General features: G+C 43.6%; 3 protein-coding genes across 5 annotated transcripts; 1 reads left to right on the top strand and 2 right to left on the bottom strand.

The window, feature by feature from the left end:
* Positions 1–262: 262 nt before the first annotated feature.
* Positions 263–11,673, bottom strand: LOC132783734 (AP2-associated protein kinase 1). Of its 3 annotated transcripts, XM_060789083.1 has the most exons (9): positions 11,000–11,672; positions 8,792–8,925; positions 8,582–8,715; positions 7,963–8,515; positions 7,237–7,901; positions 6,628–6,926; positions 6,302–6,559; positions 2,257–3,707; positions 263–1,116 (listed from the first exon to the last, which is right to left on the bottom strand). In XM_060789083.1, exons 1-9 carry the CDS (start codon positions 11,145–11,147, stop codon positions 970–972), a joined length of 3,789 nt encoding a protein of 1,262 aa, XP_060645066.1. In that variant the 5' UTR covers positions 11,148–11,672; the 3' UTR covers positions 263–969. The 3 variants fall into 3 exon arrangements, with proteins under 3 accessions (XP_060645066.1, XP_060645065.1, XP_060645067.1); XM_060789082.1 differs by having other exon boundaries at positions 973–3,707; positions 11,000–11,673; XM_060789084.1 differs by lacking the exons at positions 263–1,116; positions 2,257–3,707 and adding an exon at positions 3,805–6,201 and having other exon boundaries at positions 11,000–11,671.
* Positions 11,674–11,980: 307 nt separating this feature from the next.
* LOC132788868 (transport and Golgi organization protein 6) lies at positions 11,981–15,563 on the top strand. The gene is made up of 3 exons (XM_060796525.1): positions 11,981–12,237; positions 12,297–14,531; positions 14,590–15,563. The coding sequence occupies exons 1-3, from the start codon at positions 12,177–12,179 to the stop codon at positions 15,096–15,098; spliced, it is 2,805 nt and encodes a 934-aa protein (XP_060652508.1). The 5' UTR covers positions 11,981–12,176; the 3' UTR covers positions 15,099–15,563.
* Positions 15,090–17,723, bottom strand: LOC132788877 (L-2-hydroxyglutarate dehydrogenase, mitochondrial). The gene is given in 4 exon segments (XM_060796538.1): positions 15,090–15,561; positions 16,168–16,259; positions 16,261–17,032; positions 17,118–17,723. Coding segments are annotated over 4 exon segments (1,395 nt in total). The 5' UTR covers positions 17,252–17,723; the 3' UTR covers positions 15,090–15,164.
* Between the last annotated feature and the right edge of the window lie 240 nt (positions 17,724–17,963).

The following is a 17,963-nucleotide window of genomic DNA, read 5'->3' as shown; positions in this document are numbered from 1 at the left end:
TGTGTTTACAGCTGTTACAGGCAACGATAAACGATGTCAACAGTCGCTGTCGAAATATTCATACTAGCACGCACAGCTGATTTGTGTTTACCTATTGGTTTAGGTAGCAAACAGCACAGCAACTACAGTGGCTGCCGAAATAATTGGCAGACAGGTTTGTATTTGGGGGGGAAACAAGTTTATTCGCTGAGAATAAAATATAATAATTATATGCATATTACATATTGATAATTTATATACTCTCGATAATAATACATATTCATAAACAAATTGAGTACGAATTTTATTTAAATAATTGTTGGCTAATATTTAATAGCCATTTGTTTGTTAGTACATAATAGTTTTGCTATTCCTTTTTTCTTTCGGGTTTAATTGATCATTTGTGTATACATATGTGTGTATGTGTGTGTGAGTGTGTGTTAAAGGATTATAATCACATTTACATTTAAATATATATTAATTAATATAGGAAGTGTAGGTATATAAATAAATATGCATTTTGTAGAATGGAAAAATGCCATAAACGATAATTCAAACTTTGGTCAACTTAAGCATTGTATAAATTCTAAATCCATTTCTTTTTTTTCGCAAGTGCTTGCACTAAATAACAGTAATAATATATAATATATTTATTTTTGTAGATATCAATTAGTTGTTGCTTCTAATAATAATCATTTCATTCATCTTTTCATCAACGTGTTCTCAGATCAGCTGCAGTTTTGTTTTTTTTTTCTGTTTTCTTTATCTCAACTCGCAATTTTTCGAGGCTCTGTCATCAAAAAGATGTGCAGAGAAATACTTGGCTCAAAAAATACATTATATCATATTCATATTATTATAGATATTGGCTATGTGTGTTAGTGTATATAATATGTAGTATATATAGATAGAATATATGTATGTATGTGTGTTTATGGATCATCTACTATTTACTTAGCTCTAAGTTTATCTGCTTACGTGCATGGAAGTTCATTGTGTCTGTATCTGTGTGTGTGTTGTTGATGTTGTTGATGATGTTGTGTGTTGTTGTTTTTGTTGTTGTTGTGAGTGTTGTGTCTTTAACGTTATCTTTATCTTTGCGTTTGCGTTTGTGTTTGTATCTGTGGCGGCGGCTAACTGCAATGAGGGCAAAATGCAATGATCAAATACAAAAAACACAAAAGTGGAAATCAAATCAGATTACACTGAGAGAAAATTGCCACGATTTTCCCCCATCCCCGTCGCCACGTTGTGTGTGTTTGTTTACGAGAAGAGATTGTTGCGTCGCTTGAGCGAACCGAATTTCTTCTCCGCCTCGAGCAACATCTTCTCCTTGCGCACCACCTCAAAGGGAATCATTGTCTTGGACATGCGATCGATTTCCTGATCCGACGGAAAGTCCTCAAAGCTCATATTGCTGAAGCCCGTCTTCGCCGAGTTCTGTATGGTGTTGGATTGAAAGTTGCGACTGCTGCTGCCGCTGCTTCGATTCTCATCCTGCACAGCAGCTGCAACCACAACAGCATCATCGTCATCATCATCGTCATGCGATTGATACTGCAGACGCTGATGCTTCTGCTTGCTGCCCGAGCTGAGCGATGATGTCGAGCCCAAGGCGCCGGCGCTGACCTTTTTATACGCATGTCCCTTGACCTTTTGGGTGAGCTTGGCGGGCAACGCTCTCACAGCCAGATGGGACTTTTCCTTCTTCGGTTTGACGACGGCGGCGGCGCTGCTGTTGTCATCTGCAACCAGATCGGAGGCACCACGCAACACCACGGGCTCCTCCTCGTCGTCGGGCGTAAAGTCGGAGCAGCGATCTTGGGAGATTTGCACAAAACCATTATCGGCTATCGGCAACATGGGGGCAACTGCCTGGGGCATGGCTAGAGGTGTTGGTGTGGCTGTTGCAGTGGCAGCAATTGGTGGAGGTGCGGGTGATGGTGGTGCTGGAACAGTGGGCACATTCACATAGACACTGCTGCTGCCGCATCCGCGACTGCTATTCGTGGGATTGTGCTGCAGCGGTTCGGGCGTCTTATTGATGATAATCGAGTGATTTATCGTCACCACTGGCGCCGCATTCACTTTGATCACATGGTTATTATTATTGTTATTATTGCTGCTACTCTTAATGTTATTATTGTTATTAACAATTATGTTGTTACTGCTGCTGCTGTTGTGGCTGGGATAGTGGAGCTGCAGCTGGGTCGGGGGCTGGACCTGGACCTGGACCTGGTTCTGATCGGGCGTTACGACAACACATTTGCGAATTACCTGTGGAAATGGCTCCGAGCCAAAGAGATCCCGCTGATCGCTGGCCTCCTCCTCCTGCTGCTGCTGCTGATGCTCCGCTCTTGGTGGCTCCACTTCTCTCGTCTCGATAAACGGATTGAAAATGGGCTCATTGAACTCATCCAATTGCGCAGGAAATGTGGCAAAATTGGCCGCCTGGCTTACGGGCGTCACCGGCGCCCCTTTCACCGGCGTCGATGTCCACATTTCTGGCGGCTGTGACGGCGGCGGCGGCTTCGGCTTAGGCTTCGCTGTACGCTTGATGGCCTTGGCCACGGGCAGCTTAAACGGCGCCATGGCAAACACATCGAGCTCCTGATCTGACTCTCTAATCAAATCCTGCGGCTGCTGGTGATCTTGCTGTTCCTGTTGCTGCTGTGATTCAGTGCTGCTCTTGCTCTCCGCCGAGCCATAGTCGAGCTCATCATCGAGCAGCAGCGGTCGATCACCGAATTTGTGCAACAGATCGCTGGACGTGGGACTCAACTCCTCATTGCCAGCCGAACAGCTTTCCACGCCACCGCTGGAAACAGCCGCTGCTGCTGCTGCTGCAGCCGCCGCCGCAGCACGATCCTTTTTACGCATGCGCACCTTGACAACAACACGACTGCGCACATCATCCTCGTGTGTGGTCACGCTCTCGCACTCCGCATGATACGCCGAGCTGCTGCAGGTCTTCACACTCTCGCTGATGCCATCCATGTCCATGCCATGACCCAAGGGGCGACGTAGCTTCGAGGCGTGCGTGGCACGTGGATTCTCATCGAACAGATCATCGTCTTCGGCCCGCAAATCGCTCGCCGAACCAATCGAATCCGCATCGTCGTCCGATTCGGCCGCTGCTGCTGCCACCTGAGCTGCTTGGGCAGCTTGTGCGGCCACCGCAGCTGCCATCATATTGAGTTGTTGTGCCGCCTGCTGGGCAGATGACGAGGGTCGCTTGGTGGTCGCCGTTTGACGCAACTTCTTCACGATCGGCAGATGCGTTGTCTTGTCCACTTTGTGGTAGGCAACCTGCTGGATTTTGTGTATGGTCTCTGGTATGTTGTTCGTCACAATCTGCTTGAAGATGGCCGCCTTCTTGCCACCAACCCCAGCGCCGCCATCGTCACTGTCCTGCTGAAAGAACTCCGAGTCCGAGTCATCGGACGTGGGCTGATCATTGCTACGCAATTTCTCATACTTATTGCGATCATCGAGCGGCAGTTTAACATAACTAGAGGCAGTCACATCCAGCGGCAATCCAACGACACCATCTGAGTCCGTTCTCAGTGCTTTGCCAATGAGCGAGGTTTTGTCCTCCTCCAGGGTGGGCGACAGCAGCCACTTGGATGAGCTGGATGAGACGGCATTGCTGTGATTGTTGGCGCCTTGGCATTGGGCGCCGGACGTCGTGGAGACGCCGCCCGAGGAGCAGCTGACCATGAATTTGGCTGTGGATGAGAATCAAGTACTTTTATGCAGTAAGGTAATGAGATTACGAATTATTACGGGCGGGGCGGGGCGTTGTCAGAGGGGCGGAATAGGTGAATTTCTTTTCTTTTTTTTTTTTGGTGGAGGTTAGCAGAAGAAGCTGACAAGAGTTCAAGATTAGAGGGTTTCATGATATAAGGTGTTCAAGAAGATATATTAAGATAATTTTGTGTGAGTGTTTGTGAGTGTAACTAAGAGTGTGTGAGCGTGTGTCTGTGTGTGTGTGTGTGGTGAGTGTAACATTTTGAGGCGACGATTCGACGAACTTCGATTGAGACTGAAACAGCTTCCCGACTTCCTGTGATCGATGAGTTGTGGACACATTTATAAAGTTAGGCTATGCACAGATCGAAAAACAAAGAAATTTATGCTTTAACAAAAAGTTTAGAATTTAAAATTAATCAAAATATCTATTATCTAATATGACAAATGAAAAATTTCTAATTTAAAACATAATTACATCTGTGCATAGCCTCTGGTGTTAGTTAAAATGAATTTGTTGTTTTCCCATTTTGATTTGTGTACGGTTTTTTTTTTTAGTTACGTTAGTTAATTAAATTTATAGTTTACAATTTGCTTGTGATTGGTTTTTATTGCAATTTGAATTCAGTTTTCAGTTTTAAACGCTGCTCTGCCTTAACTATCATACAATAAGTTTGCATTGATTTAACTTAAAATAAAACGCTTCGCATTGGTGGCTCATTTTTTGTTTGTTTAACTCTTTTGTTCATAAAAATATACGATATATATATTCTATATATTTATTATATATATTAACTGTCATCTGTTGCATTTTGCTGTAGCTCATAATGTGTGTTTTACCTGACTTATTTTTTATGTTTGCTTTTCTTGCGCTTTCTCTTTTCGTTTTTGTTTTCGTTTTGACTAAAACTAGAATTTTGCTCTTTGGAATAATACTTGAAATTGTTCATAATTTGATCATTTTATGTACAGTTATTAACAGGTTTTCTTTTTAGTTTTAATAGCTAGTTGAACATTTTTAATTGTTGCTGTGGTCTTTGTTAAGGAACTGACGCCAAACCGAACAAGTTTTTCTCTCTTTCGGTTTGGCAACTTTACTAATTCGCATTTCATTAATTTGTTTAATTTCTTTACTCGTATTTGTATATTGTCTGGCAATGATTGGACATTATTCTTTTGTTTGTTTTTTAATTTCATTTGTTAACAACATTTGTGATTTTTAGTTCATTTGTTTAATTGCTGCCACATCCGCAGCGAACGCAGTTTGACGCGAACTTCTCGAATTTAGTAATGCAGAATTATTAAAAATGTAAAGAATATTTAAAAATTAAAAGAAAATTGATTAAATTGTAATCGCTAATTTTGTTCTATCAATCAAATTGTTATTGAGCAGTAGCAGTAATCTCTAATGAATTAATTATCTTTAGTCGTTTAGCATAAATCTCTTTAGAATTGCACGTTTCGAATATTAAAATTAAGTTAATGAATTAATCGTAATATATTTTTGATATGCGGCAAATTATTGCTCAAAAAAATAGTTGATGCACTAGATAATTGCTAATTGCGCACATACAACATATGTGATATATTTTGATTTATATATAAAGTTGTTTTTAGCTTATCGTAAATTACAGAAACACACGTGAAAATATACAATAATTAGACAAAAAATAATTTATGAATGCATATGTCGAAGAAGAAAGAATCTATTGACATATACAAGCATTTTCGAAATTAAGAAATACACAACAATTGAAAAAGAACTTGAAAGTTAATTTTATGGGTAGGTATTATCATTTGTTTTTTGCTTTTTTGGTTTTGGTTTTACACTCAACCACAACCACTAATTACGTTTTACATTAAAGTTTACTAATTGTTTATCTAGCATTTTAGACCAGCACCAGAATTGTTTTGTTTGTTAGAAGCGCTTAGATTGGAGTTGAAGATTAGATATATCGAATTAAAGTCAAGTAATTCAATTTTTGAGTTTAGGGTTAATCATTATACAATTACAAATAGTTGTCGTGGTTAGTATTAAGTGCAATTAAGATATTTACAAAGGGGAAAGGAGAAAACACTCTTAAGCTTAAGCTTTGTACACTCTCTCTCACACTCTCACTCCCACTCTCTCTCTCTCTCTCTCTCTCTATCGCCCCACATTTTGCTCTCTGTTTCTGCGTCTCAGCTTGTTTTAATCTCTGTCACAACAGCTACGGGATTGCGGATTTAAACTACGTTAGAAGCATTAAGGTTGAAGCATCTGTTCCGTCGTCTCTCTTTCGACTTTCTTCAATATATCTCTGTTATTTCTGTCGCTGTTGCAGTTGTCGATGCTGTTGCTGCTGTTGTTGTTGGCTGTTGTTCTTCTTGTTGCTGCTGTTGCATGTTGCATGTTGCTTGTTGTTGTCTGTTACACTCTACTTGTGGGTGGGGTATTTTAGACTACGTCTACGTTCAACTCATTTTCACTTTCTAGATCGAGAGTATTGAGAGCAACAAAAGCAAACAATCGAGAAGCTAAACGTATTTCTGGCTTGGCAACATTAACAATTTTACAAATTTCATGCTTTACCTCCAGTTTTGCGCAGTGAGCTCGCCTTCTCGCGTAGACCCGGTGGCAAACTGAATGGCGCCGATCCAAATGGATCCTCTGAGAGTGCCGCCGCTTGCGGATGTGGCGACACAGAAGATGCTGGCACCACAGCAGCACCAGCAGCAGCGGCAGCTGTCAATTGTGCTGTTCCTCCGCCAGTTGCCACAACATTTGCCACAGCATTCTGCTCCGTTGGCGTCAATGTCGACGTGGTCGACGCTGATTTGGCCGTAATGCCTGAAAGATTTACAGTATTAAGATAAGTTTGCACTTGGATTAAGTGTGTACTAAATTTGATTACTCACTGCCTTGGCTGCCACGTTGACGTATCTTATCGAACTCGGCCTCGAATATGTGATCTTCGGTCATTTGACTAAACGGTTGCTCCTCCTCAAATGGATTCCACGCCTCCACACGTTTGTCCATCGTCTGGCGTGCCAACTCATTGCTGGACAACGAAGTGGCTGCCGATGCGGCGCTGCTGGCATAAATGCCCGGATTGGAGGCGGCAGTGGCCAACGTCACGTTCTGTGGTCCATCGCCGGACATGGCAATGTTGTTGTTGTAGGGCGCAAGGAACTGGCTGGTCTCATTGGCAAAGGTTCTGTGGCGGCGCAACAAAATATACATAAATGCAACATGAGAGTTGGAAAATGATGGAAATGATGTTGTGCGTATTTAATTCATTCATTTTAACTACTGATGCTTATTGAGCGCCGTCGTCAATGCTGCTAGCTCTTAATGAATGGTAAGTGAGTGTCAAAAGGAAACACACAGAGAGAGAGAGAGAGAAAGTGGCAGGCAAAGGCAGGAAAGTGAAAGCAAGAGAAAAAGCAGACACATAGATACAGATACAGATACAAATACAAAGATACAGAATGCAAATACTCTACATTAGCTACTCTCTCACTCACTTGTTAAACGCCGAAGTGTCGCTAACATTGCGTCGATGACCGCCGCCAGCGGCGCTTGGCTTTGGCGGCGTCAACATGTGCTTGGTGGGCGTGCCGCCGCCGCCGCCCGAGACAATCAACTCATTGGCCGTTGACTCCGCTGGCTCGGTGCCACCAACTGTGGCATCTACGTTGCCAGAAGCAGCTGCTGTTGTGCTCACTGCTGCTGTTGTTGTTTTTGTTGTGCTGTTGGCTGGCTCGTTGAACGGATCCGGATAACCGCTCGACTCGAACAAACTGTTAACCTCAGTGCTTGAGGCAGTTGTTGCAGTCGCAACGGCAACGGCAGCCACTGCTGTTGTTGCTGCCGCTGGCACAGCGGCTGTTGCTTCAGGCATGGCCGGAAAGTTGGCTTGAAATTGCTCCACAACTGGCTGCGGTTGCGGCTGTGGCGATGTAATATTCTGACGCGGCAACGGACTTGGCGGTAAGCCCAGACCCAACGCCTTCTGGCCATGCACCGATGTGGAACCCTTGGGACGCGAACGTGGCGCCACACTGGTGCCCGCCTCCACCAACGAGACGTTCTGCTGCGTCTTGGCTGCCTTGGCGGCGGCATTGATGCGCTTCACTTCCGACTCGAATGGCGGCACCAGCAGTTGCTCAAAGTTCGGCAAAGGTGTTTTCTGTAAAGCATAGAAAACTTAATGAACGTTTTCATTTGGAAATTTTTCACCTTTAACTCACGTGCAGATTCTGTACGGGATTATCTTTGCCCGCCAGCCGGAATGCCACCTCGCACACCTGCCAAATGTTGGGACGATGCTCCATGTCCGTGTCCAGCATATACTTGATCAGCTGATGCATGCCACGCGAATACTTCGAGCTATCCGGTATGGCAAACTGACCATTCTGTATGGCCAGCGTGCTCTCGCCAAAGGGCAGCGCAAAGAAACACAGCTTGTAGAGCATGCAGCCCAGCGCCCAGATATCGGCTTTGGTTGTAATGCTTTTGCCACTGTACAAATCAATCATTTCGGGTGCACGATACGAGAGTGTCGTATACTTTTGTATCTCCTCCTCGACCACAGTGACGCCGTGTTGTTGGGGATTCAGCGTTTTGGCAGTGGCCGAGCCAAAGTCACAGAGCACAAAGTTGCCGCCGTCCGTTTGCAGAATGTTCTCGACCTTTAGATCGCGATGAATGATGGGCGTTTGGCAGTAATGCAAACGCGACACCGCCTCGGCAATATCACAGAAAATGGTTAGCACTTCCGGTTCGGTAAAACCAACGTGTAATCTGCATGGCGAACATAATTGAATTAAAAAAAACAGACCAAGTAATGCATAATTTAATTCCATTTACCTAGCATTCATCATGGCCAGCATGTGATGCTTGCAATATGGCATCAGCAGCAGCACTTCGCATACTCCGTTCCCGGTGGGCGTTATGCTGGAGTCCACATAGCCAATAATGTTCTTGTGACCGCTCAAATTGCTCTGCAAAAGGCATAAATGATAAAGTGATTGAGCATAGTGGAATGGAATTTCATTAAATTGCACATGCTTTGCTTACCGCAATTTGTATTTCACGCTTGGCCACATTCAAGTCATGCTCATTGTTCACGTACATGCGTTTCAGTGCGTACTTTGTTGATGATGCACTGCCTCCGCCGTTGCCACGCGCCAGAAAGACCATGGCAAAGCCGCCTGCAATACAAACACACAATACACAAATTAGTCAATATTGTGGGTATATTGTAAATGTAAATATGTATAAAAGTCTAGACTCTCTATAGACTCTAGACAGCTGACAGCTGTAGCAACAATCCAACCGGAGGCCAGCAAGCAGCAATTACACCTTCGCATTTATGGCTGCATGTCTAATGAGTATGATAACTGAATTATCAGGTTTTCAAAACTGGGTAAAACAATTTAGCATTTGCAATACCTTTTAAGGATGTTGCAAATATCAATTATATAAACTGTAAATTACATAACATTTTAATAACATTTTGTAGAGCAATTAACATTTAAATTGCTTGTCAGGTAGTTTGCAAATAACATGTAAACTGCAACTTACATTATATGTTATTAACAGTACTTTAAGTTAGCATATATTAGGGTAGTGGATTTCACTTCAAAGGATTGGAAATAACATAAAATAAACTTTTACTGTTTTTTAACATTTTTCAATTTAAACGCCCGTCAACAAAGCTGATCTTATCAATGGGAATGATATATGTTTATTTCGTGATTCAATAATAAAAGTTGCCAAGCACAACAGAACACACACACCCCTTGTATTCTATACCCTACACCCCCTCTATCACTACCTCACGCTATTGCTGTCTCGCTGCTTTAGCCACTCCAATGAACGATAAAAAGCGACGTAATAAACATACAAATGAACATAATAGGCATACACAACACATGTGTGTTTGATTGTACACACTACTATTGAAGGTCACGTAGAGCAGCAACAACAACAACAACGATGACAACAAGAATAATAATACAAATCATTTAGGGGCAGAACCAAGTGAAATAGCAATAACAACAACAACAACGAAGATCTGAATGTGTGTGTGTTTGTGTGAGTGTAACTGTAGCAGTGCTCGATATCCATTCGACTTTTTAGTTGGCGTTTGTGAAATTATAACGTCAAATGTTAATGAATGCTGAAGGTTGCAGCAGCGCAGCAGCAGAGCCAACACAACAGCAATAACAATGCACACACACTTAAATTGTAATCGCAATTGTAACGCAGGGAGAGACACTCGCTGAGAAAAGTAAATTTCAAACGTAAAACGAGACGCAACTGACTAAGATAGCAACAACCGCAAACAGCAATAGCAGCTATAGCAAGGGTGACGGAGACAGCGACAGGTGCCCAAGTTAAGCTAAGCAGCTGAGTGAGCAGTAGGTGGCGAGAGGGGATTAACGGGAGTGTATTCAAGTGCGGCGAACTCCTTATGTATTGTCTCTCGCTCCAACACTTGAGTCATACGGCAGTGAAGTGTGCTGTTTCAATTGTTGCTGTTTTGCACGAACGAATTGGCAACTCTGGCAAATAAATTGAACAATAAAGACAGCTGAGCATAGACAGTGAAATAGCAGCAATAACAACATACACTATTGCCTGCCAAGTTTGCAAAAATAGCCAAAAAGCTGAAATATATCAATAAAAGTAGCCAAGTAAAAGGTGAAAGAGAAGACTCCACGTAATAAATGCAAATCAAATAGTCTGGCAGCTGATGTGAAATGTATTTGCCAAGCACTCTGCTGTCGTTGCAGGATATTATCCACTTCAATTCAAGGACAACGGCTGCAATATATATTTGCGCCATCCTTCCTTGCTTTCCCTTGCCTTGGACTTTTATGTCAATGCTGAACTCTGGCATTTGTGCAAAGTGAAAGAGAGAAAGAGAAGGTGAAAGAAAGAGCACGCGCGTGGGGCGAATAGAAAAACTATTGCTTTATTGGCTTTAATTAACATGCATAATTGATTCAATTTCAATTGATTTGTGGAGTAGAAAAGCTAAGGTTATTCTTTGTGTAGCACTTGTTCTTGCTACGTTGTGGCATGCGACAAGTGGCGCCAACATGCAGCTGTTTATGTTCCCCCAAATCCCCCCATAATTTTATCTTATCTGCAGGCGCATTGACAAACTTTAAATCAGGTGGCAACGCGATAAGCGAAATACCAAACACACACGCATGCATACGCATACTCCCCCTCACACATACATACACTATGATAAGCACTTCCCCCTTGGCTTACCTTCGGCCAAAACATCCTCAACGGTGACCGTGACGCGTCCAACTGTGAAAACCTTGCCAACGAAACTGTTCGTCTCCTTGGACGAGGAGCTGTTGTGCGAATTATCCAATTTCTCATTTCTGTCGAATTTCGACAGGATTTTCTTCATTTTTTATTACTGTTGTTTACTGCAACCACCAGCGACAGCAGCGACTGCGGCGTCGACAGCGACGTCGGCAGCTGAGTGAGTGTCTTTTGCTTAATTGCGACCGCGTTGCGTAGGCGTTTTTTCTATTTTTTGCAAATGGTAGGCGTGCTAATCTTGCCTCACAATTGAAACCCGAAATTTCGAGTTTAATTTCGTTTTTGTGTTGCGCACTTTTGCTTTTTTATTTTACGCTGCGCTTTTTCGCATTTGCATGTCAGCGATACACACACGCGCAATCACACACACTATGGAAAAAGAAAGTTGTTCGATTTTCCTGCTTTGCACGTACTTTGTTTACAGACAGCAATCGTATTGCTTATGAAGTTCGATTTTCTTTTCGTATTATTGCTATTTCTTTAGTTGCACATTAACATATTATTTGCACGCAATAACTATTTACAACCTTTGCAGCAACAAAAAACGTACGAATTCAGTGCAATTTTTTTTTTAAATTGGATTTCACTAACTTGCTGTGCCGTAGAGATGGACAAACGTCGATGGCACCAACGATGTATCGATGTTTCTTGAAATCGTTATTAACCATCGTTTTCTTATGACAAACATTGGTATTTTGGAAAGATAATATTTTAATTGTATGTAATTATTAAGTAAAGGACGGCTTTTAAATGAAATAAAAATTTGTTCCTTATCGCAGTTTTACTCAAGCACCTGTATCTGTTTGTTACTGATAATACATTTTATAAAATATATTTTAGTATTTTTATACCAAAACAACTAGAGATGCCACATGTTGCCACCCGACTTCAAATTTAAAAAACGAAATGTGTGATAATAATTGTTAAATACTCATTTCAAAAACTACTTAAACGATATAGAAACCTAATTATTATTGGTTATTAGTTATTTAACTAAAAAAAAAGATTACACAAATCAGAGGATCATTCTGCATGTCGGTGCTGCCATCTGGTTGACAAAACAAAAAACAGCTGTTTCGAGGCAAAATATTTTGCAAATAACACTTGGCGCGCAATGATTAACACAGCGAAATACTTTGCATTACTTGAGAAATTAAGCTTCGAGCATGCATTGGGTGAGTATTCATCAATTATTTGCCATTATTATTTCAAAACAAGTAATTATTCGCTGTAGCAAACGAGAGTAAAACACAGAATTCGACTAATTCACCACAAACGTCGGCTTCTATTACTGGCAACTTGAAACACTTGGAGAAATACGTACTACTTGATGTTGCCCAGCAGTTGCAGGAGTTGTGCAACGCATTGGGCGTAGAAGAAAAGATTGACGCGGAAGACAACACAATCAACTGCTACATAATACGACTGCTGCACGTGTTGCACACATTGTCCTCAAACATCAATTTCCACAGCGATGCTCGAGAGGATCTGATCTCTGTGGCGCATTTAAAGCTCTGCATCCAGACGACCCAAGAGCTATCCTACTATGCGCTGCGCTGTCAACTGCACCAGGATTTCTACAAATCGCCCGTCTTCAAAAACTTCAGCAACAACGATTTATCGATTCCAACCTCGCTACTCCTGCTTAGCATTCAGTTCTTTATTACACGTCTGCTGCCCATTCGCCAGCTGCATATTGCCAATGCCATGGAGCTAGTGCAGCGGGATCTGCTGGCAGCCATCATCAGTCTGCGCACACTGCAATTGCCAGCGGAGCAACAATCCCAATTGAATGCAGCACTTTCGTATTTATGGCAAAACGAGTCCAAGGCAGACTTCTTTCGTCACGTCCTGCTGCTGAAGGCAACGCCACAACTGTCACCGCAACTTGCCAAGCGACTGCACCAACAACTATTGCACAAATTGAGCTTGCCCCATGGATTTGCCAGCTTAATTGCGGCACTTCACACGGCATCCCAAAATCTTGACAGCACGCGCAGTTCAGAAGTTGTGGCGCATATTGTGGCACAACGCGGCTACTCGCCACGTTTGCAGCAGCAGCTCATCGAACAGATCTTCGACTACTGTCGTCTGCAACTCTCGAACGTCAACAGCATGATTTATGGCGTGTTGAGCCTGCGACGTCTCTGTGAACTCAATGAAACGAATCGAGCGAGTATCGAACACATTTTGACTGCTCATTGGCAGCCGCTTGTACAGCCTGAAGATTTGCTTAGTGGACTGATAATTTGGGAGCAATCAGAACTAACGGCATGCCTTCAACTCTGGCAGCAACTCTTCTGCAGCTCCAGTGTGGCATGTTTACCCAGCTCGCTGTTGATTCCTTACATTCCGCTGCTGCTGCAGCTCCATGAACAGTTGCCAGCTGGAAATGAAAGGAAATCAGTGTCTGCTTTGATCTGTCGCTGTCTAGACAACAGGGATGCCGAGCTGGAGCTGCCCAAGCAGTTGCAACGTCTGCTCAGCTGGCAGCTAGACAAGAACCCGCCTTGGCAATCGCTACATCAACGCGTTGCTCTAGAAAAGAAAACGCTGCAAGTGAAGGTACAGCAGGCAGAGCTTGTCAAGCAACAGGATTACACTCCCAGTCACACGTTGTGCTCGCTTCTGATGTCGGACAACAATCATGCGCTCACCAGCAAAGTTTTTCTCGCGCTGCTGCGTTTAATGCTGCAACAACTAAGCGAAGGATCATCCATTGGGCTCCTCTCCAACGATGAAGAGTTGGCGCATTTTCTGCAATCGAAATACCAGCTGAAGATGCAGCTGTTGGTGGCTCTTGAGCTGCTTGTGTGGCATCCGCCGCTTAAGGCACAACTAGCACAAACGCAGAGTAAACAATTCATGCAGCTGCTCAGCGAGTTGCTGCAGCAGCGTTTGTCCAATCAAAAGCCAACTGTCGAAGCAGATCAAACGCTTGTTGTCTGCTTAATGCTGCTACAGGAGTTGTTGGAAAGCAGTGAACAACTGCAGCTGGCGGAGAGCACTCAACGACTGCTTAAACCTTTGCAACAGTTGGCTGCCCAGACGCCCAATGAGCTGGTGAAGCAGGCAACGCAGTCGCTATTGAGTCTACTGCTTGGTGATCGAGTTTCCACTCTGCCAACTGCTGATCGATCGGCCTTTCAAACAGCACGCGAGCTTATCGAACAGCAGAAGCCACATCTGCAGGTCTATGGCATCCAGCTGATAGTCCAAGCGTTGCGCAAAAAGGATGTGGAATTCACTTCACAATGTCATCGCATTTTGGCCTTAGCTTTGGAGACTTTAAAGAGCAACCAAGAATCGTATACATTCCTCAATTGTGTGCGTCTGTTTGTGGCGTTGGTGCACATCATGGAGTCGGAGGTGCTGGACTTGCTCAGCGCTGAGTATCTAGCGGAGACGGCGCAACTCGACTATCGTTTGTTGGTAGGCGAGGCAATTCTCAAGTCAGCTCAGGAAATTGGTGAGTGCAACTGCTTTATAATCACAACCTATTGCTAATTCCTTTAACTTATCAACAGGTCCACTTTGCTATCGCTATAAGGATGTGCTGCTCAACTGCTTTCTGCATGGCACCAAGTCACCTTTGGATGAGTTGCGCACCTCGTCCTATGCCAATCTGGCGCAATTGTGTCGTCTGCTCACATATCAGGTGCACAGCTTCTTCCAGGAGTTGCTGCAACTCATCAACGATGAGCTGAGCTTTGGCAGCTATTTGCCTGCCAAGCGTGGCGCTTTGCTGGTGCTCGCAGAACTTTTGGCAGGCATGGAAAATCTGCTGGACTATCAGGATATATTGCTGCCAGTCTATCGACTTCTGCGCGCCATCGAAGCGAATGAGGATGCCGATCCACAGATGCGTCAACATGCTGCCAATGGCTTGAAGACATTGAATGCCAAGTGTCGAGAAATGTTGCAGACGAGCGTTGATCCCTTAGAGCAAATGCAACGTGAGATTAAAGTGCTGGGTATAAAGGAGCCAGTTGCTTCCTCATCTAAGAAGCAACGACACATTCTCGAGTTGAACTAAGATTACAAAATATACATGCGTTTAATGCTCAATTTGTAAAAAAGACACTTGGGATTTTCGAGTGGGTTAACAGCTGCTCTTTCCTATAGCGAATTCCGTTTCGATTTTGTCGGCTATCATCTTGGCAATGGCCAAGCTACTGGTGGCACCAGGAGATGGGGCATTGCGGCAGTGCAGCACACGCTTGGCCAACGGTCCGGATCCCTCGCCGCGATCAAACACAAAGTCATCCACGAGATTGCCACTCAAATCCAGAGCCTGGGCACGCACTCCAGCTGGGCCACGTTCAATGTCATACTCCGTGACCTCGGGGATGTATTTCTGCAGTGCTTTCACTTGTAGATTGATGAATGCCGACTTGCTCATCTCGCTCAGACCAAAGCCGATGTATTTGCTGGCCATCTTGAGGAAGCCGGGATAGCGCAGGGCATCGAAGAGTTCAAAGAGATTGATATCGCTCCACCTGCAAGGGAAAATAGATGTTATTTTAGGTTGTAAATTACGTAAAAGTGGTCTGAGAAACTCTCTAACTATATTTTAGTAAACGAAAAACTGCTAGTAGAACTTTTGACTAGAATTTTATCATTTGTTGTTATAAGCGGGATTACAAATAAGATTTAAACGTCTTTTAGAAATTTCCCTCAAAGTTACCATTAAAATTGTTTTTAACGTTGGGTTTTTTAATTTATACAAAAAAATATGAAAAGTGCACCTTTAATAAAATTAAAATCTAAGAGATATGTTCTAGCTCTTATACAAAAATGCTATTTTAATTTATAGATGTTTCTAGATAAAATAATTAATCAAAAATTTAGAAAAAGTTAAAATCTTATACTAAAAAAAAAGGTCCTTGTGGGTGGGGCAAAATTCAATGGAAAACTTTATATAAATGCATATACTAATCAGATCAATAACTTTGATGGCTCTTATAGTCTCTGAGATCTATTAATGTGAAATATTGCTCTCTGTAAACGTATTAAAGAAGGTCGTTCTAATTAATTGTCAATAACTGAACTTGTTCATCAAGAAAAATGTTTAGCGGTTGTAAAGAATCATTCAATCTACTCACGTGTAGCCCTCGCGCTTGAGCGCCAACACAGCATTGGGTCCCAGCCAGATGGAGCCGTCCATGCGGGGCGTGAAGTGCACACCGAGGAAGGGGGAAGCGGGGATCGGGTACTGGATAAATGTTGCCACGCACCATGTGTTGCTTCTCCTTGGAGAGCAGCAAGTACTCGCCACGGAAGGGCACAATGCGGGGGGAACGAGGACAGCCGGTCAATTCAGCCAAAAGATCCGACTGGAGACCACCACAAGTCAAGACGTTACGAGTGCGCACTGTTTGATGCGGTTTGCCACCATGAATGGTCACTGGATAATCGCCAGCGTTGCCTTCTTTGGTCTCCGAGAACTTGGTCACCTTAAAGTCCAGGTAAATGTCGCCGCCAGCGCGCTTAAAGTCCTCGCCATAATGCTGGGTAACCAGTCCCCAATCCACAATGCCAGTGTGTGGACTGTGGAGTGCCTTCAAGCCGCGACAATAGGGTTCAATCTCCTGAATTTCATCTCCTTCAATCATACGCAAATCGGGCACTTTATTCGCTATGCCTCGCTGCTCCAGATCCTTGAGCAACTCGACTTCCCGGGCATCGGTGGCCACAATAAGTTTGCCCACCTTTTTGTAGGGAATCTGATGCTCATCCAGATACTTGTAGGCCAGGTGCAAACCCTCCACACAAAGGCGAGCTTTCAATGTGCCGGGTTTATAGTAGATTCCGGCATGAATGACACCCGAGTTGTGGCCACTCTGGTGCATGGCCAACTTGGGTTCTTTCTCCAGCACGGCAATCTTCAGTGATGGATGGCGTAACAGTATTTCGCGCGCTGAGGCCGCGCCCACAATGCCACCGCCCACGACAACAAGATCATAATCGCTGTGGTTGGAGTGATATGGAAATTAATTGCTTTCTAATTTGACACGCGTCGAACAATGAGAGTAATCTTATCTCGCCTGCTTACCGATTGCTGTTGTTGTGCTGCCAGCGGCGCTGTCTGTCCTGAATTTGGGTTGTTGCCCTCGACGTCAATCCTCCCAGCTGATTGAAGCGTAGCGAGCAGCGATGGACGCCTATTTGTCTGAGCAGCTGGGACATAATGCTCTACTTATTATGTATGTTGCTAAAAAAAAAAAGACCTTGTTTGACCTTGCTGCCCGAAATACAAACGAAACTCGACTGAGGCGACGTCGTCGTTGCTAGTGGAATTTTTAGCAGCAAGATGTTACTTTATTGCTGGACTGTGCTTGTGGCGGGCGGTGGGTGGTGGACAGTGGGCGGTATAACAGCTGATTCAGCTGATGATAAGAGCGTTTAACAGCGCTAACTTGGCGCGAAATGGTGCGTTAACAGCCTGTCCATTAGCTCATATTTGCGTCGACTTTTTGTCGCTTTCTTTTTGTGGTCTGACACCTTTTTTTGAAATTTCTATGCACCACAAATTTGTTACGTACACTTTATATCAACTACATGTCGAGAAGTGTAAGTTTAATTTTAATTTGGTTTTGATTTTGAAACTATTTTTTGATTTGTGTAACACAGCACAAACAAGCTCTGCCTCTCGCTTGCACATTCTGCACAAGACTGTTATAAACAGCGCTGGAATGCAGTTTTTGCGGGCGGTGAATTGTGGGTGGTATAACAGCTGATTCCAGCTGTTGTAAACGCATTTTAACAGCTTGCACCAGGAGCACAAAAGTGCGTTAACAGCGGGTCCACAACTCATATTTGCGTCGACGCTTTACGCTTTTTCGTTGCTTAGCACCTTTTTTGAAACAATGAGATTTGCACTGCACTATATTAGGGATAA

This window comes from Drosophila nasuta, chromosome 2L, assembly GCF_023558535.2.
Source record: "Drosophila nasuta strain 15112-1781.00 chromosome 2L, ASM2355853v1, whole genome shotgun sequence".
In the NCBI taxonomy this organism is placed as follows: Eukaryota; Metazoa; Arthropoda; class Insecta; order Diptera; family Drosophilidae; genus Drosophila; species Drosophila nasuta.
This window is presented reverse-complemented; position numbering and strand designations above follow the sequence as displayed.